This window comes from Fundulus heteroclitus, chromosome 13 (assembly GCF_011125445.2).
Source record: "Fundulus heteroclitus isolate FHET01 chromosome 13, MU-UCD_Fhet_4.1, whole genome shotgun sequence".
NCBI lineage: Eukaryota > Metazoa > Chordata > Actinopteri > Cyprinodontiformes > Fundulidae > Fundulus > Fundulus heteroclitus.
This window is the reverse complement of record NC_046373.1, coordinates 13,024,577-13,052,030: the sequence shown is the minus strand read 5'-3', so window position 1 is coordinate 13,052,030 and position 27,454 is coordinate 13,024,577. Positions and strand designations below refer to the sequence as shown.

General features: G+C 40.8%; 1 protein-coding gene across 1 annotated transcript; it reads right to left on the bottom strand.

Annotated features, from left to right (window-relative positions):
• Positions 1–26,412, bottom strand: fkbp9 (FKBP prolyl isomerase 9). The gene is made up of 10 exons (XM_012868630.3): positions 26,071–26,412; positions 24,104–24,249; positions 21,221–21,410; positions 20,982–21,127; positions 17,466–17,655; positions 10,666–10,811; positions 10,362–10,551; positions 3,532–3,677; positions 1,058–1,221; positions 1–955 (listed from the first exon to the last, which is right to left on the bottom strand). Exons 1-10 carry the CDS (start codon positions 26,271–26,273, stop codon positions 779–781), a joined length of 1,698 nt encoding a protein of 565 aa, XP_012724084.2. The 5' UTR covers positions 26,274–26,412; the 3' UTR covers positions 1–778.
• Between the last annotated feature and the right edge of the window lie 1,042 nt (positions 26,413–27,454).

Genomic DNA, 27,454 nt, shown 5'->3' with positions numbered 1-27,454 from the left:
TGAGCATGTAGCTACTGAATGTCAGATCGTTTATTCAACAGAGCTGACACAGTTGCCATCAAGACATATTCTTATTCAAACACAGACACCCCACATACATTTTTCTCACACACACACGTGCACACACACACACACACACATACAAATACAAATACACTTACACGATAAAACCTAAACTCAAAATGACATTTGGTGAAAAACAGAAGCAACCATTGACCAAAACAAACTAATAACAAGGACATCCGACCTTCCAATATCATGTGGAGGATTTTCGACAGCAGAAAACACAAACAGAAAATGATAAAAATGTTAGCTGTAAACCACAGAACAGAACATATTTCACCCTATTATGGAGAGTCTTGGCCAACAGATTTCTGGAGAATAAAAGTTTCACTCAACCGAAAACAAAGTGTAAAAATATTGAAGGAGTGTCGAATGTTCGAAGAGAATTAAAGCATCAGGATGATTTTATACCCTGTGGAATAAAATAGAAAAATAGATTGACAAACAAGGAGGTAACAAAGTCGTTCAGCCCTTGATTCAAACTTTTCAACACATTTGTTCTTAATCTTGTATATAGCTAAATCCTCTTGTTTAAACATCATGTCAGTCCTCAAATAAAAAAAAATCTAAATCTCTGAAGACAGAGCTCCTACTCAAGGTTTTTTTTTTTTTACTCCATGCTACCCTACAACCCCCCCAGACTTAAAAGTTCCCATCCCCTCCCAACTTGCAGACCCTTCACCCAACAACTGGATCTACTCTCCACTCAGTCCCATCATAGCTCATCATGGGGCGCTTCGTCTGCTTTGAGTTTAAACTCGTCTTCCGTGACCTTTCCATCTCCGTTGCGGTCTTGATTGGAGAACATGTTCTCGATAATACGGTAGGGATCGAAGCCGGGAGCCAAGCGGCCTTTGCCGTCGGTCACCTGCTGCATGATGTAGTCTGTGAACTGCGAGTACGAAAAAATAGATAGCAAAGGGTAAAATGATGGGCTAAAATAAACTGGTGCAAAAAGAGGAGATACTTTAAAGTTTTTAAGAATATCGCATACCTCAGAGGGCTCCAGTTCCCCATTGTTGTTCTTATCTATCTCAGCAAATAGACCTGGAGGCACCTCATCGTTCCAGATAAACATGTAGCCCTCAGGAAGTCCGTCCTCTATCTCCATCAACTCAACATCAAACAGCATCACTGCACTCCCTGGAACCTGGTCGGCTGCACAAACACAACATTAAGAGTTAATCTAAAACACACAAGTGATTAACTTCAGGCTATGAAACAAAGGAAAACTCATTTAAAACAGGGTTGTCGGGGTACATCGACGTATTGGACGATGCACAACATAAAAATCCATCTTCATATATATTTTAACTTGAAACTTGTGTTTTTTTTGTGTGGCTCTAAGGGCTTTTATTGTGGGAGACAAGGACTTGAGAAAAAAACAAAAAAATAGCTGCTTCTTTTCTCAACCAGACCTTCATTCGCACGTTCACAAACTGCACGTCAACCCATCTTCATCAAAGAATTTTTATTTTTATTTATTTTTTTTATTATTTATTTGACCGTGATAGTAGAATTAAACATTGCAACCAAACAGGTGGCCGATGTCCAAGTACATAAGGCTTGTAGCCATGGGCTAATATGCAGCCTTCGTCCCTAGTTAGGCTTTTAAAAGGTGTAAGCATTAAGGGGGAGGGAAGTTAGTAACGACACACAAATGCATAAAAAACAAGAGAAGTTAAAACAAACAATACAGTACAAGCCAGTTTAGTGCTCACACTTTTGATTGTCTTTGAGCCATTATCGACATAAGCCTTCACAGTCTTTTACAATTTGTTATTACATGGATGTGTATGTGGGCTGTGTACGCCAAACAGATGTTTCCTATCATTCCTGGAAAAGTGCTTATACAAGCATTAAACTGTGAACAACAGGAGACAACTAAACATTAATCGTCCTTTCTGTCACCTCTGTCTGTCAAGGGTAACTCACACCCAACTCAACTTTTTTTTGCCAATAAACTGTTAACATGGTGTTCTCATAGTACTGTCTACATATCCTGGTCATTACAGTATTTTGAAAGATTTGTGCATATTTGTTGAAATCCTGCTTTTGTGTCCAAAAAACGTTAGTGTGGTCCTCCTAGGGTTAAATGGTGGCCTTGCATCTCAAATCCGTATTTCTTTCAGTTGCTGTGACATAATTTGGAGAGAGTGACGTAGGTAGCTCTGCCGCTGTGGGTATAGAAGCAGTTCCGTCTTAAAAAAACAACAAAAAAACCCCAGCTCATTCTTGTGTCTCCATAGCGAGTACTCCTCCACCTCAAAAGACCGAACCGTGGCGTAATTACCGGAATAACTCTGCCCGCTTGCCATGATTCTTCAATATGGCAAATCAAGCTTGCGGCTGCTTCCCCACCATCCTGAACACAGCCCCCTCCCGTTCCCACGTATCCCCGCCCACTTTGATGGAGTTTTTCAAATACGTCTGGGGACGGGAATATGCTTTTACATGGGGGTGAGTTACACTTTAAGTCTTGGCAAAGACATAGTCCAGATGTCTCCTTACTCATGCTTAAGTCAACAGGCACATCCTTTCCTTTCACTGGTTCCGGGGGTTTGAAAACTCCTTATTCTATTGTATTATTTGACAGTTGCCAGACAGGAAATGGGTGAATAGAGAAGGGGAATGACATGCGGCAACGGCCTCCAGGTTGAGACGCGAGCTGGAGACAGCCGCATCAAGGAATGAGGCGTCCATACATGAGTCGCGTTTCTCTACCCCTGCGCCTGGTTACTGCCTAAAGAGCAGGGATATTACCGCTTTGTCTTAACCCGTAGCAACATTGTGATAAGCCAGGCTACGGATAAGCCAATGCACTCTGAGGTTAGATAAGTTGCCTACAATTTCCTCCTTTCTTCCTCCAGTTTGAGGAATTATCTGCCAGCTTGTGCCTGTGTGTGTTCATGTGAATGCTTTGTGCAGAAGCCCGACTCAAATTTATTTACACTAAACTGGAACTGATTTTGAAGTTCAAATAAAACATTTTAACATATGTGATTTTAAATGTGGTATTAAATGTGCCTCAGAGGCCCATCCTCTGAGGTCTACAGGTCGCTCAAGTGGAAGCTACCAGAATTGACAAAGACTCCTGGAAAGGTGTCAAAACATTTTCAGAAAGAAATGAACAAAAGACCGGTTGCCTCCGATTTAAGCCTGTCTGCTGTTGAGTTGACCCGGATAACTGAGAATTTGCACAGGCAAGTTAGATGCAAAACGTTAAAGTACAAACCTTTCTTCTTGTATTTTGTGGCCTTTTGATCGAGGAAAGATAATTATTTAGAATAAACAATTAATAAAAATACATGACAGAAGATTGCAAAATGAGAGTTGACTGATTTGCATAATAGTGTACAGAAGTTCAATTTCTAAAAGGGTGGATTAAAGCTTTGATGGCAAGGCACCAGTTTGCTGTATTGAATTGAATAGTAGAAGAATAGTTTGATGATTTTACTCAGCACTTACTGACTCCTCGCTCTCCATAAGCCAGGTGAGGGGGAATGATGAGGCGTCTTTTCTCTCCAACACACATGTCCATCAGACCGTCCTCCATCCCCGGCACCACCTGGTTGGCTCCCAGCACAACGTTATATGTCTTTCCATAACCGTGCCTGAAACATAGTAGGTAAAACAGACGTGCATTGAGGGAGGACATACGGGAAACACATTATACTTTCTCTTATCCTCTAAACTTTTTTATTACCATCTCTGTTGTTATTGGGTTATTTTTCTGTTCATTGTAATCTAATTTTTCTTCTTTCGTTTACTTAAAACCTTGTAATGGAAAATGTTCTTCATTGATGCACTTCTGCTAAATGATGTTTTTCATCATTTAGCAGAAGTGCAAGGTTAGTTCAATTTCAGCTTGAGTTTATGTTGGTGAAGATTCGTACTCCAAGTCATGATCAATCCAAAAAAAGGTTAAAAAATAAAACAAATGGACTTCTGTTCTGAAGCTGAAGACGTTTCGCTTCCCATCCAGGAAGCTTTCTCAGTTCAAAATGTCTGGAGTAGTGTGGATTTACAGGCTTTGTAGACCTGCAGACGAGGCCTCATTAGAGCTTAGATTCACATGTAGATCCACCTGGAACTGATCGCCCCCAACAATGGAGAGTCGTCAGGCGCGTCGTTTGACCGGCTCCCAGGAGAATTGTTGAGGTCACATGTGCGGAGGTGTGAATTGGGGTGAAACTTGGCAGGAATCAAACCTACTGCTGCGTTGTAACTTTTTGAAAGCTGAACCCTGTGTCCTACTGTTATGGGAATATTATTCTAAATAATATATTCAATTGGGAATATTCAGAATGATTCTGAAGTCACTATGGCCTCACGCCACTTGGACATGTGAGCACAGGCCCGCTGAATGCAAGGCCAAATGCTGCATAGATGTGCAGGATGTTGATTGTTTAGGATAGACTGTCTTTGTTTTGTCTCATGCCAAGGCCACTACGGAGTATTAGGGAGAGCTGGAAGCGAGGATGGGCAGAGACAGGGAAGACGCAGACTGCAGTGGAACCCTGGGATGCGATTACTTTCCATCTATGTGATCTCTGCTCTGTTTCTCAATTAAAGTGCTGGAACTTCATCACTTCACCGTTTCGTTATTCAATAACTCTAGGAAGCCAGTTATTGTGTATAATTCTGACCACACCTCCTCAGGAGGACTCAGGAGGCCTGGCAGCAGGTCTATAAAGCTTGGATCTCCACACTACTCCAGACATTTTAAACTGAGAAAGCTTCCTGAATGGGAAGCGAAATGTCTTCAGCTTCAGAACAGAAGTCCAGTTGTTTTATTTCTTTTAAAACCTTTTTAGCTAGAGCTTATATGTGCAACTTCAGTTTCATATCTGCATCTGTATGTCAAAGTGTATATTAAAGTGTTACCTAACAGCCAAACTTGTATTTGCTTGCTATATGGATTTGTTTTCTTCACTCAGTTCTTGGTTATCTGTCGAACTTCAGCTGTCCGCCTGCACTGTCACTATAATGACCTGCGTCTTCGAATGCGGTTTGCCTTAGAATAAACTTACAAAGACAAGATCGATCTCCTCTTGCTTTATTGAAACGGCGTCTTGCTCCTTTGATAATTTCATAAGAACCTCTTTTTAAGTGACGATTAAAACTAAATAAACTTTTGTTGTGTATGATGGGTTGGTCACCTTCAAACTGCTGAGGTGAGGATGCCACAGGGAAAAGAGATTCTGCTGACGCTGACTTTTTTGTGCAAAGGAGGATTGTTAATTAATGCACGTCTGTCTCGTCACATTTGCTTTCGTTATTCAGGCATTTAGACTTGCTATAATTGTTTAAACTCAGCATGTGGCTCTGATTTGGGAATGCGTTTCCGGGCACTGAGATCTAATGTACTGTCTCAAAGAATAATGTCTTCTTTGGAACAGTCCGACAATCAAAAATTCAACCTCTACACTTCCCATAAACAAATGTTGTTATATCAAGACAAAACACTGCAAGGCTAGAAGTACACAGTGTGCTATTCTTTTGTATTTTTAGCAAAAAACAGTGATTAGACAAACCTAATGATAATCAGATGATCAAGTCGGACGACGCTTTAGGGTAATCTGACTTGATAAAGCACTAAACAAGTACAAGCCATTTACCATAATCAATTGTATAATGGTTTTTAAAAACAGCTGAAATCCACAGAAAGATGGCTAAACACAGAAAAACAAAATGCATGTACTCATGTACAGGTTTTAATGAAATCTCTGAGTGCTTTTTGTCCTGAAATTAGTTATGTTCAAGCTATCCATTAATAGGCCAATCTTGGTGCTTTAGTCTTGATAATGATTTCATACAGTTGTTCACATTATGCTCCTAGAAACACTTGAGCGTGCTGTAGGGATTAAGGGGGAAAGCATTAAACTGATTTAAATCTTGGGCCAGTTTTCTTTATTATCTATAAATGGTTCCAGTTGGTAAAATTATCAGACAGCATGGGATTAATTGCCACTGTTTTATGCAGATGATACTAAGCTATAATTATCCACAATTTCTGAAGAATCCAATCAATTGCTTAAATTATAAAAACTAAAAAAAATAAAAATTAAATCAGATGTACAAAACCGTGCGTAGACGGGTCACTACATGTGTTGCTTTGATTTCTCCCTTTCTGATGCACTTGCATACATACCTAGGGCCACCCTTTCTTTACATATGCAAAACAGAATAAATACCCGGATGTCGACTGCAAATAACAGTCAATGGAGTTGTCAGACAGTGACAGACACCTGGAGGGATACAGAAATGTAATAAAGATCTACAATCTTTATTACATGCACTTATCTGGCTGCTGCATTGAGCTCGATTATTGTATCGTAGTGAATATGCCTCATATGCTTCATTGAGGAATCTGTCCCCACTCACACTTTGGAAATCCTTAAGACGAGTCAGATTGTTACATGCAAAAAATTCAAGTCAGCAGTCACACAACTATTATAACGAGAAAAATTATACATTTTTATGGTAATATAGTGGAATCTTGAGTTGAACAGGATTACAACTATATGAGTGCAGCCATAGCTCTGATTAATCGGCTCCTTGCTGCCAATGAGAGCAACAGTTTATGAGATTTGAATGTATTTGAACAACATGGATGAGACAAGCCCATACTTCTGGGACGGCTCAGGAGTGGTAACGACCCGACCTGTTACGATATTGTATGAGGCTAAATGTGACTATTTCTGTGTCACTGTTATGCAAAAAAGCTGTAGTTGGCCATGCCCTCCAACTCAATATTTACACTTGCACTTTATCTGAGTAAAAATGACTGCAAACAAAATGCACAATGATACAACAGTACATCTGAATCAGACCGGAAAGTGAAACTTCTTGCACAACCAGCAAGGATGCAGCAAGCGGTTTCTAAATGGTAGCTTTATAAATTGACAAAGCCACATATGGAGCTAGTTTGCCATTACCCTCTAACATAGAAAGTATTCCTGGTTCAGTGCTGCTGTGATCTTTTTTGGTGTGTCTGCTCTGTCTTCTTCTCAAACCCCCAGTCAGTCGTGGCACGTGGCCGTTCACACTCTGCTGGAGGTTTTTCCTGTTAAAGGGGAGATTTCCTCGCTGCTACATACTCGGTAGGAGGGATTGCCGCAAAGCCATCAACACATTGCAAGCGATTGTCAACTGTTGTTAAATAACCTTTCAGGAGGAGTGAATGCCACATGTCAATGACTCGATGCAATCTACTGGCTTTCCTTAGATAGAAAACTTTCTAATCAGTCTATCTGAGTGATTTGACTGAATTGACGTTGTAAAGTGCCTTGAGATGACATTTGTTGTGAATTAGTGTTATATAAATAAGTAAATATAAATGAATTGCATTTAGTCTTAGTTGTCCTCGACTAAAACCATCAAATATCAGGTTGTGTTGTTTAGTGTCATGGTCCACCACTGTTACGAGAAAAATGGCAGGAATGGTCACCAAAGCAGCCATTTGGTTATCAATTCGACTTACCTTACAAAGTAAAGAGTTGGTTTGCCAAAGCATTCGGCCTTATCTGAATTAGCTGCTGGATCCTGAACAAAGTGTCAAGATGCAGGTCATTAGCACTGTTTTCCATCTGGGAAGCAGAGCAGAATCCATGCATGTCTATGTAAATATTGTTGTCTGATGGTGGGTGCTTAGGGTTTTTGTTTTTAATTTTATGCAAAGCACTCATTGATCAAAATGCTTTGCAATATTAATATTATTGCAACATCTTTCATTGGATAAAGAACTTTGTTAATAGACTGACCACTTCTGCAATAGGAGAGCACAAACTCATCGGGGTTCATAGTCAGGAGTAGCTTTTATAGCAAGTATTCACTCTGGTAGTTCATAAATCACTTAATGGCTGACCCATTTTCTTTCTCATCTACTAACTGCGCAGAGGCTCCCTCTACGGATCACTGGACCCGTGAGATCGACTTTTGATGCCAGCTTATCTACCGCAAATTCCTAAAGCTCCAGCAGCATAAATTAGCCGGGCAGTCAACCTGAAGCTTTAATTGCTGCTCAAAGAACATTAATTTTCTTATCTGATTGCTGTACTTCTGAGCTCCTACAATGGGTAATGTAGTAGATTAACCTCTCATAGTACTTGTATTCTCTTGTCACAGTAGTTAAAGGGTGTGCTTATATATCTCACAATAACTATATTCTTATTACAATGGTTAAAAAGTGTGCTGTAACATTCACCTAAGAAAATGTGTGTGTGTCATGCTACGAGTCCAGATAACAGGTAAAGGGTCAATGCAAACAAACCTAGGCAGTAGAAAGGTACATTTAATCTAAAGGGCTGCAAACGAACCAAGGCCGTGGGAAAGTACATCTGGTCCAAGAGGCTGCAATGTAAGCAGAAAATGCATGGTCCATGTTTGGAAAGGGTATTAATGTGTAACCATGTTTTAAAAAAAATACGCACCCTAGGGAACTTTCCACCGGTATATAATAAGATAACCGAGATATCCGTGGAAAAGTATCTGAAAATGCGTAATAAAGAGGAGGGGCTCGGGGAGGAGCCCCAAGACCCAGAGAATGTATATAAACAGACCACTTTCTGTATGTTGTCAGATGTTGTCCGGAGAGCATCTCAGGTGTTTGTCTTGTGTTGTTGCAATAAACCACCTTGGACCGAAACTCAACTACTTTTGTTCACTTTTTGACCACTGTTGGACATTTTTCACTGCCTTACCGATAACTTAGAATTTTTGAAGGACTTTGTACAAATTATTACGTTGTGGGAAGGCCCATTCCACGACATTAACTATACAGTCTATTGATTATTTATTGAGCCGTTGGCTTTCTGGGATGATCCAAACCTTGCGGCTTGGAGATTTTATTTTGTGTTTTCCCCAAAGTGGACGTGTTTTACTTTAACAAAGTGTCCCTCTTCCTGTCTGACTAAGCTCCAACCAAGACAGAGCAGGGGTCTACCTTGGTTGGAGCTCCGCAGTACAGCTGCAGACAGCGGTAAGCAGCAATTTTTTAGTTGGAATCGGATGCTTTGGTGTGTTTCGGCCTTTATACCTTCATGCAATTGCTCTTGATTTGAACATTTAAATATTCTCAGACGCTAAGGACTATATGCATGCGTTTAGCTTCTCAAGAGGTGTTGTCGGCGCATTCAACTTGAACATTACGTCTTAATAGGTGTCTGTGTGTTAGGTGTGAATTCTGAGCTGGTGTCTCACCAAAATTTCCTTATGGTTATATAAAATAAAGACTCTTGGACCTGACAGTGGCGAAAACGTGTAGACAGAAGACACAAGACTTACACACAAAGCTAAATTTAAAGCTGGTCCAGGGGGCATCCCCAGGACAGAACTGCCCCCCCACCCCCCCATAATGAGCATTCATTGTTGAACAATGTAGGGTTTTATTCCAACATGCCCATGTGTCAAAGGTTACAGATCCTGTGAACAAGACCCGGAGGGAATGGAACCCCACTGTAGAAAGATTCTCTGTTGATCTCTGGACACAGCCTCTTTTATAGAGGTACAAACCACAGATATACAACGCCACATCCAGCTGCATTACCACCAGAGTCTAGAGTAGGCCTATGAGCACATCTTACACACGCTTCTCCGTATTTGGGACTCTTCATCCTGCAGCTCCAGGATATTTCCGAGTATGGTACAGTCACCCATACCTTACCTTTTTTGAACACTCTCAATCCGAGTCTCTGGTTCAGAAATGTGCTGTAAGCCAAACCTGAGGCCTCAAGCATCCTGCGATAGAGGCTAGGCTACAAGTATAGCATTTAATTAGGAAACTGAACACGTACAATGTAAGCTTAAGACTCTGTTAATGGTAATCTAATTGAAAGAGTTTTACTTTTTATACGGAGAATTGGGAGTGAAGGAATAAAACAGATGATCCAGAATTGTCAGCACATCAAATTAAATTATGATGAATGCTGTTGAACATTATTAAGACTTAAGTTGTGCCTTTTGTTTGTTTGTGACCTTGTTGTGTCATCTATTGTGTTTTTTTATGTTTTAGTAGTAGTAGCAGTAGTAGTAAAGTTACACACTACCCAAGATGTAATGTCAATGAAAGATATAAAAGTCGATGTTTCAATCCGTGAGTCTGACTTTTTCTTTTTCCCCCGATTCCTTAGGTTGTGTTTTTCTCAAAATAAAAAGGCTGAAAATTTTGCTTACAACTTGTTTGCCTTGTTCAGTTGTAGAAATAAACTATTTGTATCAGCCGACTGAGTTTTTTTTGGGAGGGAGATGTTATTACCATGTTGAGCTGTTTTACTGTCTGACTGAAGTTTACATACGTGGAGTCGATGAGAGTCCCGTCCAGCAGGGTGCCGTTGTAGTGATATTTGATGAAGTCTCCCTTCTTGGTTAGCTTAACGCACTCTTCTGGCTTGTAGGTGACAGTGACCTCGGTGTTGTCAGACGGGTTGTGAAAGTCTATCATGTGAATGTCGAATACGAGCACGGCTGAACCGGGAATCTTAGAGCCTGGAGGATAGGTGCCGTCAAAGGCAAAATAAAACAAAACAAAAAGGTAACGAATTCAATATTATTTGCTGCAAAAAAGAAAAAGGGGGAATGGTTTCGGCACAACACACCCACCCGTGCCCTCCTCTCCATAGGCGAGGTGTGGTGGGATAATGACGGTCCGTCTCTCGCCGATACAAACTCCAAGGAGCCCCTCGTCCATGCCGGCGATCACGTACCCTTGACCCACATACGTGTCATAGGTGTGATTACGAGAGTAACTGTTAAAACACATAATAGCATCATTGTACATACAAATAGACACAGAGAAATGTAAAAAAAATTCAAATCCTGGTCATATTCCCTCCTATCATTTCTTTTACACAATTATTGAGCTCAACAACTTAAAAGACAGGACCTCAGAAAAAGGGGTTGATCAAAAGAAAATGTAACATTTAACAAATGTTAGATCAAGAATAGAATTTAAAATTCTCCTTCTAACGTATAAAGCCCTTAATAATCAAGCTCCATCATATATCAGAGCTCTGATTACCCGTATGTTCCTAACAGAGCACTTCGTTCTCAGACTGCAGGTCTACTGGTGGTTCCTAGAGTCTCTAAAAGTAGAATGGGAGGCAGATCCTTTAGCTATCAGGCTCCTCTCCTGTGGAACCAACTCCCAGTTTTGGTCCGTGAGGCAGACACCCTGTCTACTTTTAAAACTAATCTTAAAACCTTCCTTTTTGACAAAGCTTATAGTTAGAGTGGCTCATGTTACCCTGAACTACCTCTATAGTTATGCTGCTATAGGCTTAGGCTACTGGAGGACATCAGGGCCTATTTTTCTCACTCTGCTGAATTCTCCTACTGTTCTCCAGTTTTGCATTGCTTGTTGTTTCAGCTTTTAACTTTTTTTTCTCTGTCATTTTTTCCCCTTCATAATAGGTACACCGGGTTTGGCGTTCTGTTAGCTGTGACATCATCCAGGGAAGACAGATCACCCGCCATTACCATATAACGTAGAACAGATTCCTGCATCAATGTGTGGTTCTGTGCTTTTGTGTCTCTGCTCTGTCTTCTCTAACCCCCAGTCAGTTGAGGCAGATGACCGTTCATACCGAGCCTGGTTCCGGTTCTGCTGGAGGTTTTTCCTTCTCGCTAATGGGGAGTTTTTCTTTCCACTGTCACTGTATGCTTGCTCAGTATGAGGGATTGCTGCAAAGCCATGGACAATGCAGACGACTCTCCCTGTAGCTCTACGCTTCTCCTGGAGTGAATGCTGCTTGTCGGGACTTTGATGCAATCAACTGGTTTCCTTATATAGGACATTTTTGACCAATCTGTATAATCTGACCCAATCTGTATAATCTGATTGAATTTGACTTTGGAAAGTGCCTTGAGATGACATGTTTCATGAATTGGCGCTATATAAATAAAATTTAATTTAATTGAATAATTACACAATATACCAGCATATTTCCACATTTCAGGCCTGAGTTTATGCATGAAAAGATGAAAACCATCTTCTCTGAAGAAAAGAGACATACACAGGCACAGTGCCTCGCAGAAGTATTCACACTGTTGAAAACATCCTGACAGGATGAAGCTTAGAGTTGATGAAAAGAGAAGGAGCCTGATGCTCAGGGCCAAAGTCTTAGCCGTGGTCCTGCGCTGGGCTTAACTGATTGCCTGTATTATTCACATTGTGTACTTACTTTGTTGCTATTATTTTTGGCCTGTTATGGAATAAATATTTCTCCTTTTGCATTAGAACTGATCCCTGTCGAATAAAGCAACCGAGGGAATAACACGCCTAAACATTTTGTCACATTACAGCCACAAACCTCAGTATTTTTTATTGGTGTTTTATTCGATAGAGCAACATAAACTATAGCGTCAAGTCTTGTTAGTGATTTAAAAAAATATAATGTATGTGAGGCACATGCATTTAGCTCTTTTTACTTCGATTCTCCTGAAGAAAACATGGTACAGAAGTGATCTGGTTACAAAACAGGGTCTATTTGTGTCTGATATCATTTCAGCATAAATAACGCTGTCCTGCGAAGGGCCCAGGAGGTTTATTAGAGAACATCAGTGAACATTCAAACAGCGTGGTGATTTAGGTACGCATTACAGATGACAGAAATTAAGCGTTAGAGGAGCTTAAACCCAGCTGGCATTTCGACGTAGAGTCACTGATGAATCAAAGGGTTGCGTTGGAAGGGGAGATGATGTGTTTTGATTTTGCAAATCTGATCAACGTTGTTGGAGCTACCGCAACCTGACGGCGGTGACACACCTTCGGAAGACCCAGCTCTTTTTCCCTAGGGCGACCCCCGCTTGTGCTGTTTTGAATAAACGACGCACCAAACAGGAATTTATACTTTAACTGGTTTAATCTAGAAAAGTCAGAGGAATGTTTACATGACGCAGGGAAAAGGAATGTGGCAAGAGCCCCGACTGATCCTCCCATAAGCATTATAAAGAAGTCTAGGTAAAGTTCCTCACATGTCATGAGTGAAATAATGTGTCACCAATGGGGTGCTATCTGATAGCCTTGTGCCATATCCTTGTGTCCCAGACGGTCTAAGTGAGCATGATGCTCAGGATAACAGACGCTCCACTTGTAGTGGATTAATATCTCACAATGAATGTATTCTTGTCACAACGGTTAAAAAGTGTGCTTTAACATGTATCTAAGAAAAATGTGTGTGTGTGTGGCAGTCCAGAGGTCAAGATAGGAGTTAGAGGGTTAATGCACACAAACCCTGGCAGTGGAGAAAAACCAGGATGCATCATAGAAACATCTGAACCAAAGATCAAGTTCTACTGTAATGTAAACAAAATTTGTATGATGATGGTCCGGAAGGGGAGATGATGTGTAGCCGTCCAGAATGGCCAAATGATGTTAACGTAATGAGGTGTAGCCATCTGGAAGGATGTAATGATGTGTAGCCATTTTGTAAATGATGTTAACATAATGGGGTGGGGCCATCTGGAATAGGGCTTGGGCGTCATGACGTATTACTTTGTGTGGCGCCATATTGAATGCCCTGCCGCCGCTACTCAGACTACTGCACTGAGCTATATAATACACTGGAGTGCTAATCACCGTCTGTTTGAACGAGTCACTTTGAAGCCACCAGCCGCCATATTGGTACTCCCTATTTTCCCCCAGTAACTGGGGAATATGTTCGCTACAGCATCGAATAACGAGGATTTTCTCATGTTCGGGGGGGTAGTGGGGGGGGGGGGGGCTTAAGACTTTTAAAATGTCAAATGCCATATAGTTTTATGTTATGTTCTAAAAATATCAAGTACTGAGAAAGTCATGTGCTGAAATATTTTGCATTTTATTCATTTAAATATATATGTTTAACAGTTATAAATATAGAAATAACAATATAGAAAAACATATATTTACATATGTGTATGCATATATATACATATATACATATACACATACTTATATATATATATATATATATATATATATATATATATATTTAATATGAATAACATGTAAAATATTTCAGCACCTAATTTCCTAGTAGTTGATAGTGTTAGTACATCCACTGACTGTAGAATTACCTGTGAAACGTTTTCACTCAGCCAGAAAACTGCTTGTTATTGCAACCAAATCCTGTGGGATTCTGTGAGAGTAGGGAGTAGCAAGATGGCGGCCAGTGACTTCAGTTTTTCGGCAAAATCAGCACTCCAGTGTATTATATAGCTCAGTGGACTACTGCCTATGACTACCACGTACTGTACTCCCTCTTTCAGCCGTGTTTTAATTTGATTAATTTCACCTTAACTTCATTTCAACCATGGTAAACCGTTGCTGTGTTGTGGGCTGTAACAGCGCAACACATGATCGCCATGGGAAAAACATAGAAAATGGGTTAACTTTCCACCGCTTTCCTGCCTGGAGGAGCAACCACGGAGAACAAGTGTCTGCGATAACAAAGAGTTGTCGGCTCGCTTGGATCGCGGCTTTAAGACTACCGATCATAACTTTCCACAGTATCCCGATGTCTATGAGGGTGTGTTCCCTGCATTTTCATTCTGGTAAGTTAAAGATGCACGCTTTTATTTTATAGCCTACAGTTTCTTTCCTTCAGCCGCAACACCACATACAAGCACATAAATACTAAAACGGCAGCGGGAAAAGGCTCAAATACGTGAGAAACCCGGAGGGTTTAGGGAGGGTTGGCAGTTAACGTTACTAATTAACCTTTGAAACACATAGCAGCTAGTTAAAAGTACATTACATGCGTGAGCGGTTGTTAGCGCTAACGGTTAGCAGGTGCCAGAGCCCGTCTGAGCACAGCTGACCTTTGTACGAATTACTGTGTTCCCACTGTTTGCTGGCTTTATGATCTGCAGCTCCTGAACCCATCCATTCGTAAACTGCACATGAGACTCCAAGGACTTGTAGCTTTGGAACTGTTCTGAAGTATAGGCGCTCACACCACAGACAAGGTAGCCGAAGACGTCTGATATGCAAAAACAGTGGCAACAAGTCGTCGTCGGCGCTCCATAATAATGCTGATTTTGTCAACATACCGGTCCCTGGCTTCTCTATTTAATGTGTCCTGGTAAATTTCAGATCCTTTTCGGGATTTTAACATATTTTTTCTATCTATTCTTTCTCAACTCTACTTCTACGTCTCTTCGTTCAACAACGTTATGAGGTATTTTAACGTTGCGTTGCCATCAACGTGGCTGCCACGTCCCACAATGCAACGCGGATCCCAAGCCCTATGATGTAATGATGTGGGGCCATTTTTAAAAAATATGCACCCTAGAGAAAGTCCCACCGGTATGTAATAAAATGACAGAGATACCCGTGGAAAAGTACCTGAAAATACGTAATAAAGAGGAGGGGCTCGGGGAGGAGCCCCCAAGACCCAGGGAATGAATATAAGCAGACCACTCTCTTTGTTTTGTCAGATGTTGACCGGTGAACATCTCATGTGTGGTTGACTTGTATTACTGCAATAAACCATACTGGAGACCCAGCTGCCTCTGCTTATTTATGGACCACTGTTGGAGATTTTTCAACTGCCTTACCAAGAACTTAGAATTTTTGAAAGACTTAGCACAAATTACTACGTCGTCTGGAGGACATCCACAACAGTCTCACGCTTGGCCTCCTCTAACAATAAAGGCGTCGTTAGTGCCAATGTCGGACTCACAGCAGTGTTTGGTCACATGCAAGAAGGTGTGAATTGGTTTGATCCCGATGGGATTAATGCTGAACGGAAACGCTTTTGAAAGCTGAAGACGTAGGCCTCCTGAGGCTATTGTTAGGGGAGGCCCGTCTGTGTGTGAATTCAGATATGCAGAGTTGCACATCTCACACAGCTTAACAGCTAGGAGCTTCGCCCACACTGGCTCTGAACTGAGAAAGCTCTTCAGGTAAAGAACAAAATCTTTTCAACATGTTTTCAGGAACTGAAGTCCAAGTTTTATAAACCCTATTTTTGGATTTACCACATCTTGGATGACAAACAACCTTCATCAGCATTTACTATGAAGGTACCTATGGTGCAAAAAGTACTTTAGCATTTTAACTGTACAAAGTCACAGAGAAAAATGCTATCAGAGTTTTGAAATTGCAGATTTTTTTTTCTGTCTTTCACAAGTTAAATACAACAGTTACACTAGTTCAAATTCTCTGCTTAGTCCAGTAAATTAGGCACAAAGCAAATTCACATCCTTCCCACAGACACATTTTTTTCCATCATGTTTTTTCCCCCAACAGGAAACAGCTAACGGTATTCAACATTTAAACTGACATGCTCTTTTTTTGTATTCATTATCTCTTAAAACAGATTTTTTTTAAAGAACGGTTTTTATACATCTTTATTTATTTATTATCATCATCATTATTATTTTTTTTCCTTCAAATTTTTATTGTGGATATAATGTAACATGCTTCTTTATGTATCTATTTATTGTCTTATAATGGAATTTTTATAGTAGTGTTTTATGTGTGAATGCAGTGTGACGCATAGTTTGGACTATGTAGCAGCCAGACTCTGTAACCCAAATCAAATTTCCTTTGGGACAATAAAGTTAATCTAATCTAATCTAATCTAATCTAATCTAATCTAATCTAATGATAGTCACAAACGCTGCTTTACAGATCACAACTTCTTTTTCAGCGCGCTCCTACTGTGTCACACCGACACGAGGAGCAGAACTACCTGCTCTTACTTTTACTTGCGTAAATATTGTGAAGAACTATCCATACTCTCAGTTTCAACGTGAGTAACTTCGTCGAGTAATGACTTAATCTGGGAACCCGATATTCAAATTTAACACGGAGTACGTTGTAAAAAGTTTATTCAAAGGAATGGAGCAGATGACGGGCACCACATACGGGTGTGTAAACTTGTTATGCTCCTGATTTACCGGACAAAGTGGAGCTAAAATGTTAGAGCGGGAGTTTTAACCTGCATAGGTAAGAAGATGTGTTTTGCATCATTTGTTTTGGATCAACTGGAGCAAAACTGTCAGGTTTTAAATGTGCAACTCAAAGAGCACAATTAGTTTACTTGTACCTAAGTGTTGCTTTTGCAACAGGGGGGAAAAAAAATCTCCAAGTACAAAACTCCTATAGCAGTTTTTCTCTGTGACTTCCCGTTTACAGTTTCACTGGATAAATAGTGCACCAGAAATACACTCATTGTTTGGAAATCGGTTGATTTATTATATAAGCCATGGGCAGGAAGAAATGTTGATGTTATGTAATTAGGGTGGGTTTTAAGTTTCATTTCTTCTTAATGGTCAGACGTTTCCAAAGCAAAACGCAGAGCGATGCTGCCACCATGAGGCTTTTAGGGGAGCGGCACGTATTAAACGGTTTAACAGGAAACCGTGGTTTCAGTTTAAAGATTCCTGTAAGGTTAGACAGGGAAGGTACAAACCTGGAATCAAAAAATGTCCCATCCAGGAGGCTGCCGTTGTAGTGATATCGCACAAAGTCCCCCACCACCGTCTTCCTCGTGCAGGACTCGGGAACGACTTGATTAGTGACTGTGATTCCATCTCTGGGGTTATGAAGGTCCAACAGAACAACATCAAACACCAGAGACGCCTGGCCCGGGATGTCGCTACCTGATGAGGAAGAAGAGGAAAACCACAGAAGTAGTTTTATTTGGTCTGCTGGACTGGGAGCTTTGCAGAACAGAGAAATGCTTGTGTTCATAGTATATTTGTTTAAACAAAGAAACCAAAGTTATTTTTAGGCTATAAAATTCAAATACCATGGCCTGTTTCCTAAATAAATGAGAGATACAGACATCTTCTGTTGTTTTGTGGGAGTGATTATGTAGATAATTCAGCAGTTTAAAAAACTGGAATAAAACTTAATTTAGGGGGAAAAAATTAATTTCCATCACAAATAAAAATTCTGTCAAAGAAAACGACACCAACAAAAAATTACGTTCACCTCTCCTGGTTGATGCAGAGCCGGTTCTTGCTCTTTGTCCTCTAAACCCCCTTTATTTCCTGTTCATCTTGAACTCATTTCTTTCACTAATTCATGTATTTTAACCAGTTTATCATTCATTAATTTATTAATTTATTGTTACTAGGTGAGAAAATTAGTCTTGCTGTGAAAAATTGAGTTGGGTTCTTGTTTTTAACATTTTAATTTAAAAAAAGCACACTGGCAATCAGTTTTATTTATTGACACATGGAAGTAAAGTTGCCTTTAAATAAACTTTTTTCTGTAGCCTGTTTCGTTCTACTGAGATGTTTTCAGTCTGATGACTGTAGCCTGGTTTGCTGCCGTCGTGTCACAGATTGCTGCAGGTTAAGAAATAATCTGAGGAGTTTGGAACTTCGACATCGTAGTTTTACAAACTGAGGCCCCCGAAACAGCGTCATGCACAGGGCCGCACAGTTCTAGGTACCACTCTGGGTTGGTGTTCCTTTAATAAAACACAAAGGTGACGCAAAACACATACTTTTTAAATGTTAATCTCATATAGAAATGTTGTGCTTGTCTTGCGTCACTTGGATGAATAATTATAAAGTTACTGGGTGATCAAAATTCCCAAAATAAAGGAAGGGCTGGAGTTAACATTTGAGTAAAACACTGCATGCCTTGTAGTGAAGATAAAAAAGTGCAACCAAAAAAAATTTACTAAAGAGTAATTCCCCCCCCCCCCCCCCCCCCCCCAAAGTGACAATGTGTGAAAGCACAAAGTAATGCTGGCAAACAGTCCAGATCTTCATCAAAGTGAAATATTAAAAAACGTCCCATGGTGCAACGCCGAATTGCCAGCAGCTGCACAGCAAGGCTGAAACCTCACTGATAGGGAAAATTGTCCATATCTCGTAAAATTCTAGATTTAATGTGTCTTCCCTATTTTTGACATGACAAGTATTTTCCCTCATTAGCAACCCAATTAATAGATTTCCTATTTTGGCAGAATATGTATAAATTAGGTCCAAAACTAGGTTCAAAACCTATCTGGGCTATCAGTGTCTCATTGGGACAAACATTACCTTATAAAAAGCACATAAACCCAGAGCTTTAATGTGTTTTAACTGCATCTTTATGGAACAAACTAACACAAAATAGTGTATAAATGTGTAGCTTATGTGAAATGATGCATGGTTTTTAAATATACTCTATAAATACAAAAATCTGAAATGTGCGGAGGGTATCAAAGCAATTTTACTCTGATAAATCAAAACGAAATACAAATACAACAAATACAACAAAACCAACCGCGTTTGTAGGTCAGTTTACTGGTAAATCGACCACCTGTGTGTAATTTAATCTCTGCATATGCCCAGCTGTTCTGTGAAGGCCTCAGAGGTTTGTTAAAGAGCATTAGTGAACAACCAGCATCATGAAGACCAAGGAACACAGCAGGACGGTTAGGGATACATTTGTGGAAAAGTTTAAAGCATGGTTGGGATGCAAAACAGCATTTAAATCTTTGAACATCTTACAGGGCTCTGTTCCATCCAAGAAATATGGCCGTCTACCTAATCTAAGATGGCCGAGAAAGAAAGGTGTTAATCAGAGAAGCTGCCAAGAAGCCCAAAATAACTCTGGAGGAGCTGCAGTGAACGAAGTCGCTTTAGTCATAAGTTTAACGTCTTGGTCTACATATTTGTTTTACTTTTTATGTTCATCACATTCTATTAAAGTCTGAGTATACTTCTACTCAGTTTAATGTGATTATATTGAAAACTCTTAATAAATGACATTAAAATAGAATAAAACGGATCTACTTGCTAAACACTGTGTGGTGAAAAAAAGGTCCTTGAACTCACCATGCCCATTGTGAAAAAAGTAGTGGCAGCATCATGCTGTAGGGACGCTTTTCTTTAGCAGAGACAGAAAAGCTGGTCAGACTTGATGGGGAGATGTATGGTACCAAATACAAGACCAGGCAGTTTCTCTTCCAGCAGGTAAGATTATTCATACCTATGTGGTCTAGACTAAATATAATCACAAATTATGACTTGAGAAGGGATGTTAAGACAGTCACTGTCTGGTATTTAAACCTAGTAGTGACATTTCTTCAAAAATATTAACAAAGAATCAAAAATCTTGATTTTTGTCGCCATATATTACCATGGTGATTTTTTTAAAGACAGACACTGGCTCAGGATGTACGCAGGTAACACACAGACACAGCGTACTTAATATTAACTAATTTTTTATATAGATATATAAAATGAGATCAGTAATTTGCCCTAACCCTAAGTGGTGCAAAAATAGTCTTTAGGGTCTGCTAAGATTCGTATCTGAGTCCAAAAAGTCAGAAAAAGCTCCTTTGAGATGTTTCTGAATTACTCAGATGTTGCATGAATTCTTTTCTCATGTAATGTAACAAAATGTGAAAACGTTCTGGAGGTGCGATAACTTTTGCAAGGCTTTGCGGAGGCTTTTGTCCCTCAGGTACATCAGGCAAGTATAATGCTGTAAAATTAAAATCATCAGGTTTTAGATGAACGCATGCAGGCGTTCTGACGGGTCCTTTTAATATGTAGGTTAAGATTTGTTCAAAGTTGATGATAATTTGCCAATTAAATAAAAAATTTGCACTTAAAATAGTAACAACTGATCTCAACCTTCTTATTTCAAGTGCAGTATATCTAATTATCTTCTTTTAGGGGTCAAAATACTCATTCCATTGGCAGATCATCTTATTTACCTGCTCAAATCAAGGACAAATACACTCATTTCAAGAAAAACCTTACCTACTTTTAGCTCCCTTTTTTGCAGTGAATGTTGAAGAATCACATTTTCTAAGATTTATTAATGGCAACCCTTTTGAATTTTCTCCAAATGTGGCTGCAGAGCCTTTTTGATTACAATAATCCTTATTAGTTTGTCGTTGAGGCTTTAAAGTCTGAAAGAAACTAACAAATGTGGGGAAAAAAGGGCTAAAAGACGCGTCCCTGAGAACACTGACCGTCTCCGTTCTCTCCGTAGCCAAGTGACGGAGGCATCGTGATGATGCGCCGCTCTCCGACACACATTCCCAGAAGCCCCTGATCCATGCCGGCGATCAGCCACCCGATCCCAACATACGTGTCGTAGGTGCGCAGGCGAGTGTGGCTGTGACAAGAGAGGAACATGAGTCCTGTTCTTATATTGGTGTGATTAGTAAAAAAAGAAACATGCAGAAAGGAGGTATCATGCCGGCCAAACCTGGAGTCAAAGAGTGTCCCGTCCAGCAGGGTGCCGTTGTAGTGATAACGCACAAAGTCAGAAACCTCCACCTTCCTGGTGCAGGTGGGAGGAGTGTAGTAGGTGTTGATCTGGACGCCGTCGTCGGGGTTCCACACGTCCAGCAGCAGAACATCAAAGTGGAGGATGGAGTCCGGAGGGATGATGTCGGCTGAGGAGGAGAACAGATACGGTTATTGGCATTCAGCGTAAAAAAAAACAACCTTCGGTCGTCTCTGAGAATAAATCCAGAGTCACACGACCTGAACATTTCACACATCAAAGGCAGCGCTCTCCTTTTCCTCCAATGCCTGCTTTGTTTCAGACAGCTACACATTCACAAGGCACATTTAAAACACAATTGCATTGCAAGGCTCCGAGTAAAAACACAAGACAAAAAAGATACATTATAAATATAAGTATCTGTCATGTGTCAGGAAGGTAGCGGCAAACCAAATAAAACATTTATATGTGCAGCAAAGTTATGAGTTAGACAAAATATCAATAATGGAGGTATAGTGTAAAGTGTATACGTTTTCTCATTTACCTTGCTTCATGCAGCAAGAACGTGACTATTGACATAAACATAATTTTTGTATAATGCAGTTGCTTTATAAAAAGGAAATTAAACACATAGCATACTAATTAAACAACAAACAGCTATTCTGATAACTGACAAGTCATTTGGACGTTTTAAGCACAATGCTCCCATTTTTCTCTTAGAGGAACTAATTGGATGACTTTTTATATATATATATATATATATATATATATATATATATATATATATATATATATATATAAAGTGACTCCTACATTTATTTTCAATACTTTTTTTCTGGAATTTGAGACTCCTTTGCTGTTTGTCTTGCCCTCTTCCCTTAAAAATAATCTTTAAAAAATGACCTTAATGCTCATTATGTTTAAAAGAAAAAGTGTTGACCCCCCCCCCCCCCCCCCGGATTTCTTTTCTAAAATTATGGAGAATTCAAGAATCCCAACCCCTCTGTGTGTGACCAACAAACAAAGTGTTAAACTTTAATCTGCCTCCTGAGGAAAGAATCCGGCACGATTTTTCCAGCCACTCTGGAGAACAATGAACAGGCATAATTTGCATCACACAGCTGGGGGATAAAATCCACTTTGTCTGAATAAAACACGGCCGGTAATTTGCTTGAAAACCCTGAGAGGGTCGTTTACCTAAATGAAGGACTGAGCTCCTTGCTGTAGTTGAAATAACGCCGTCTGACTCGCTTGTACCAGAGAGACATTTACTGTTTTCAAATGTTCTTTTTTTTTTCTATCCCTACTTGCTTTTTTTCCTATATTTTAATCATGTAAAGCACTTTGCATTGTCTCTGTACTGAATTGTGCTATATAAATAAATTTGCCTTGCCTTGCCTTGCCTTTCCATCACATCCAGGGGGTGGGGTGGGTGTGTGTATGTGTGTGTGTGTGTGTGTGTGTGTGGGGGGGGGGGGGGGGGGGGTGGGGGGGCTGTAAAGCCTTAGCTGGTGAGTTGGCAGTCAGTGTAGAAGAATGTCTTTCCAGCTAATCTCTCTCTGTTTCTTCCTCTCCCTCATCTCTGCCTAACGCAGACTGGTGGTGGAGGACACAGCCCCAGGTCTAACAAGCACACACATGCCCACCCCCCCCACCCCCCCCTCCCTTTTCCTCTCTTATTATCTACACACTTGGTGCCCAATGCGCCAATGACAAAGCATTTGCCACATGCAAGCATTCCTCCAGTGTTGCAATTGTGAGCAGGTAAGCGCACAAAGCCACTTAAGTCGAGAACAATGGGGGCAGCTGTGTTTGCGTCAACAAACAGCTGGAGGGCGTATCTGCAAGAAGCCGATGCCAGATGCCACGACAGATAGGATAGTTAAACCTCTGGCAGAAAGCGGGAGCCTCTCATCAGCTTCCTGGTCTGTGATGACTCTCTGACATCACTTCCCCTTTTGCTCCAAAGGACTCCTGAGCGACAGCATGAAGACCGCATCTTCAAATTGTTCTGATCCAGCTGTAGGTTCATCATGAGCCGCCGCGACCGCCGTCTGTTTGCAGTTCTGAGTCTCATTACGAGCGCATGGTTAGATTAAACGAGGAAGAGTGGCAACCCCAAAGTTACTCTGAGAGCACACGCACGTATAAACAATGGAGAACAACATCTAAAGCGCTGCAGGCTTAACTAGCCTCGGTTAAGATCAGAGTTCAAGATTTGACAAAATTCAGGAGTAAAAGTAACACGTGCAAATATTGAAGGCCATTGTCTTGTCTGGACCTAAATCCAACTTTTAGGCCATTCATGCACAGCAACCGTTTTATTCCCGGTGGCATAAATCCGTTTTTCAGAAGAAGAGCAGGACAAATATCATCCACAAAGCTGTACAAGACTCCAGTTAACGGAAATGATTGTTGCCAAGCGTGGCACAAACGCTTATCAGGTTTAGGGGGAAATTACTTTTTCACACAGGGTTGAATAGATTTGCTAATAAATGAAACGTTTGTTTGAAAACTGCACTTTGTATTGACTCGGGTTATCTTTTTTTTTCTTGGAGATTTTCCGCGGCTCTAGTGGCTCGCTTTTTATTACAGTAGGCTGACAGGAAGGGGGGTGGAAGAGGGGGAGAGAGATGTGGCAAAGGACCGCAGGTTGGAGTCAAACTCGGGTTGGTCTAAGGAGTAAGGCCTCTGTACATGGGTTGCGCTACCTGCTGCACCACCAATGCGCCCAAAACTCAGGTTATCTTTGCCTGAGATTCAAATTGGTTTGATGATCTGAAACATTTGAGCGTGGCAAAATTATAAACAAAAACAGAACAAAAGCAGAAGTAATCTGTAAAGCGTCAAAAGTTCACATACTGTATCCTTTTTTTCCATAGGCGAGGTGAGGGGGGATCTTGACCAGGCTCCTCTCGTTGACACACATGCCCACCAGAGCCTTGTCCATGCCTTCGATCAGCTGCTTTTTGCCCACAAACACGTTGTAGGTGCTGCCGCGATCGTAGCTGAAACAAAAAGGCATCCTAGTTATGGCCACAGCAAGACTTTTCATTTTTAGGACACAAAGTTTGATTACATCCTAATGGGGAACTGCTTAACGTTGGACTCACGGGGAAAACATGTTTCCATCCATATGAAATCTTTAGAAATCAGCATAAAACGTTATTATAAAAAGCATAAAAAGTCATTAATGTGGGTCATGTTTATGTTTTACCGTCTTGCTGTTTCTAAAGATATAGCCGAATGGCTATGTTAAAAGGTTCTCAGATTGAAGAAATTGTTTTCAATTACTATTTCAATAGTATTACTCTTATTAATAAAGGGGAGAGAAAAGGGGTCAATATTTTAGATTCCATATAACCTGATAGAGAAAGAATTTAAATTTCTTTTGTCGTATTCTTTAGTCCTGATGGCCCGCCGTGCTGTCCGTTATCAGATGAGTGGCTCCATCATGGAGTCTATTTGACTTCACAAAGCTCTGCCTTGCAAATTTAAACCTCTGTAAATTTTCCACATTTTATGACCTTGCGTCAATATATGTAATTGGGATTTTATGTGGTAAACCATCACGAAGTAGCGCATGACTTTGAAGTGGAAGCAAAATGATAAGCAGATTTCAACAAAAATAAAATAAAAAAACATCACCAATGTTGTTTGGCTTTATTATTATTATTATTATTATTCAGTTCACTTCAACAACTTCTTATGTTTTCCAGGAGGTTCTACATTAGATTAAAATTTGGATTTGCACTGCGCCACGCTAACACATGGATATGTTCTGATCAAAATTATGAAATTTTTGCTCTGGCAGTAAATTTATGGCGTGTTCTCCGCTTGAATGTGAAGCTCTGCCCCGGCCTCAAGTCCTATGTTGCCTCTATCAGGTTTTCTTCCAGGATTTGCTCATCCATCAGCTCTGACCAGCTTCCCATGGGGACAGTGACTTCACGATGTTAGCTTACTGCCACACATAGCATCTAACATGTTGGCCGAAAAGGTACATTGTGGTCTCATCTACACGGACTACTACATCCACATGCTTGCTTTGGCTTGTGGCAAAATGTACAACAATGGGCACTCTACTTGCCAATCTTCCACAACCTCCAGATTTGCAGAGTGCACACCCAGTGCTTGCAGCGTTGACAGATTCTCCCACCTGAGCTGTGGATCTCTGCAATTCCTCCAAAGCAACCAAGGCCCCCTTGGCTGCTCCTCTGATTAATGCTCCTCTTGCTTGCTTGTTCACTAAAGTTCTCAAACAAACATCCGAGGGCTTCACAGAGCAGCTGGATTTATACTGAGGTTACTGTTAACTAATTAGGGGAATTAAGTCAGCACTCAGTAGTAAGCATTGGACTTAATTTACAGGTGGCAGAGTAAATGGGGTAGAAAAGTCACACTCCACGCTTTTCATGGAGTTTATATGTACATAATGATGAGGAAAAAGTCATATTTTTACTTCACTACACAATAAAGGGTCAACTTTGTGTTGGTTTATCCCTTAAAGCACAAATAAAATACTTTGCAGTATGTGGTTGCAATTTGATAAAATGGGAAAAAAGGGTTTGAATGACTGTAGGTGATTAAAAGAATCAATATTCTGATTTAAAGACAAAACTCCCATCTGATCTCTGGCTGTTTTAGGCTAGAACTTTTGGTAACACTTTGGAGCAACTGGACAACCCTCTCAAGTCAGTCTGCCTGCGTGGCTCACCAGGACTAACCAAAAACGCGCACTTTTACGCATCACGCACGCTGTCCTTACGGTGCAGCTCGTTTACACGGTTTGCACGAGACCGAAAAAAATGAACACGTTAAAAACCCACCTCGAGTCGAACTTTTTCCCGTCAGGAAACGTGCCAATGTAGTGGTACCTGACGAAGTCCCCCACTTTGACTGCGCGCACGCATTGCTCCGGCACGAAGGTTTTCTCTATGAGGATGTCGTCTAACGGGACCGGAGGAGCGTTGCAGGCGGCGAACGTCACCAGGAGCGACAGAGACAACATCCCCAGCGCACACGCGATCATTTTCCCCCCTCCACAAAACTTTCCTACGGCTGGAAATAACTGTGGTTTAGCCTTTAAATCTGTGCACAGTGGCTGCAACCTGCTTCCCGTGTACTTTGGTTTCCTCTACTCTGACTGGGGAAGAAGTCCTGCCCCTGGTCCCGGCGCAGCTATAGTCAATTTCCTGAAAACACGCAACACATCCGGTTACCGCCGGCACGTCCAGTCCTCTACTGGCCGCTCTGATCCACACTTTTTACGCATAAAACGCAAGAGGGTGAAACTTGGTCGTGTGATAGTGTGTGCGCAATCTTCGCATATGTATATATCCAGTTTTGAGTTGGGTGAATCTACTCTTAATGTGAAATCAGCTAGACCGTTTCCTGGATGTTTCGGGGTCTTTTACGCACGCTTGACGCTCTCGGGACCGAATGGGATAGTTTGGGCTCCACGTATTGCTCCTGCGCAGTGCAGCGGCAAAGACATGTCAACGTGGTACCGTAGGGGTCTCCACTCACAGAGAGGCACATCCTCCCCCTCCAGGCACATGTAGATTAAAAAAAAAATTGGCTATGCCTCTTAATTATGTTGAGGTTGAGACGATGAGCAATTACGTGTTGAATTTTTACTTTAGATGCTCCCTTTTAGGGGATACTCGGACCTTTTGGTGTGGGGGGAAGGAAGGCCAAGTCAGGAATGTACCTACGTGGCAGTGGGAGTGGGAGGGACACTCTCACCAGGGGTCTAGTTAGTAGTAGGAGGGAAAAGTCAGATTTGATGTTAAAATAAAGTTTGTTCCAAGAGAGAAAAGAAAACGCAACGGGCTTTACTCCTCAACGTTTAAAGGCGTCACAAATTGTCCCCAACTAACCCCCTTTTAATGTAATCTCACATTAAGTTGTGAAAAGGCTCAGTTTATCAGAATTTAACCTACAGTTGTAAAGAACAGTTACAGCAACGATTGACTGTGATTTTGGGAGGAGCAGCTTCAAGTATGGCAAGTCGTTTTTAGACATATTCGACATCCTTGCCCAAGTACTCCTGTCCACGGGGTTGCAGTTTGGGGTGGAGTAAAATGTGGGCGGAGTCTATTGTTTGAACAAATGTTTGACTCCTGCCACGACTCAGGTTCTAATGATCTCCCCGTTCATTCACAAGTTGTGTGGCACATTTAAGTTGTGGATTTGAGCTAACACAAGCCT

Bases quoted from the DNA above. Each gene is read 5' to 3' on its own strand.
- fkbp9 (XM_012868630.3), bottom strand. From the start codon at position 26,273: ATGATCGCGTGTGCGCTGGGGATGTTGTCTCTGTCGCTCCTGGTGACG. The intron at 3,678-10,361 runs GTATGTAAACTT...ACTATGTTTCAG, and splicing joins GGGACTCTCATCGACTCCAC to GCACGGTTATGGAAAGACAT. The intron at 956-1,057 runs GTATGCGATATT...TCGTACTCGCAG, and splicing joins GGGAACTGGAGCCCTCTGAG to TTCACAGACTACATCATGCA.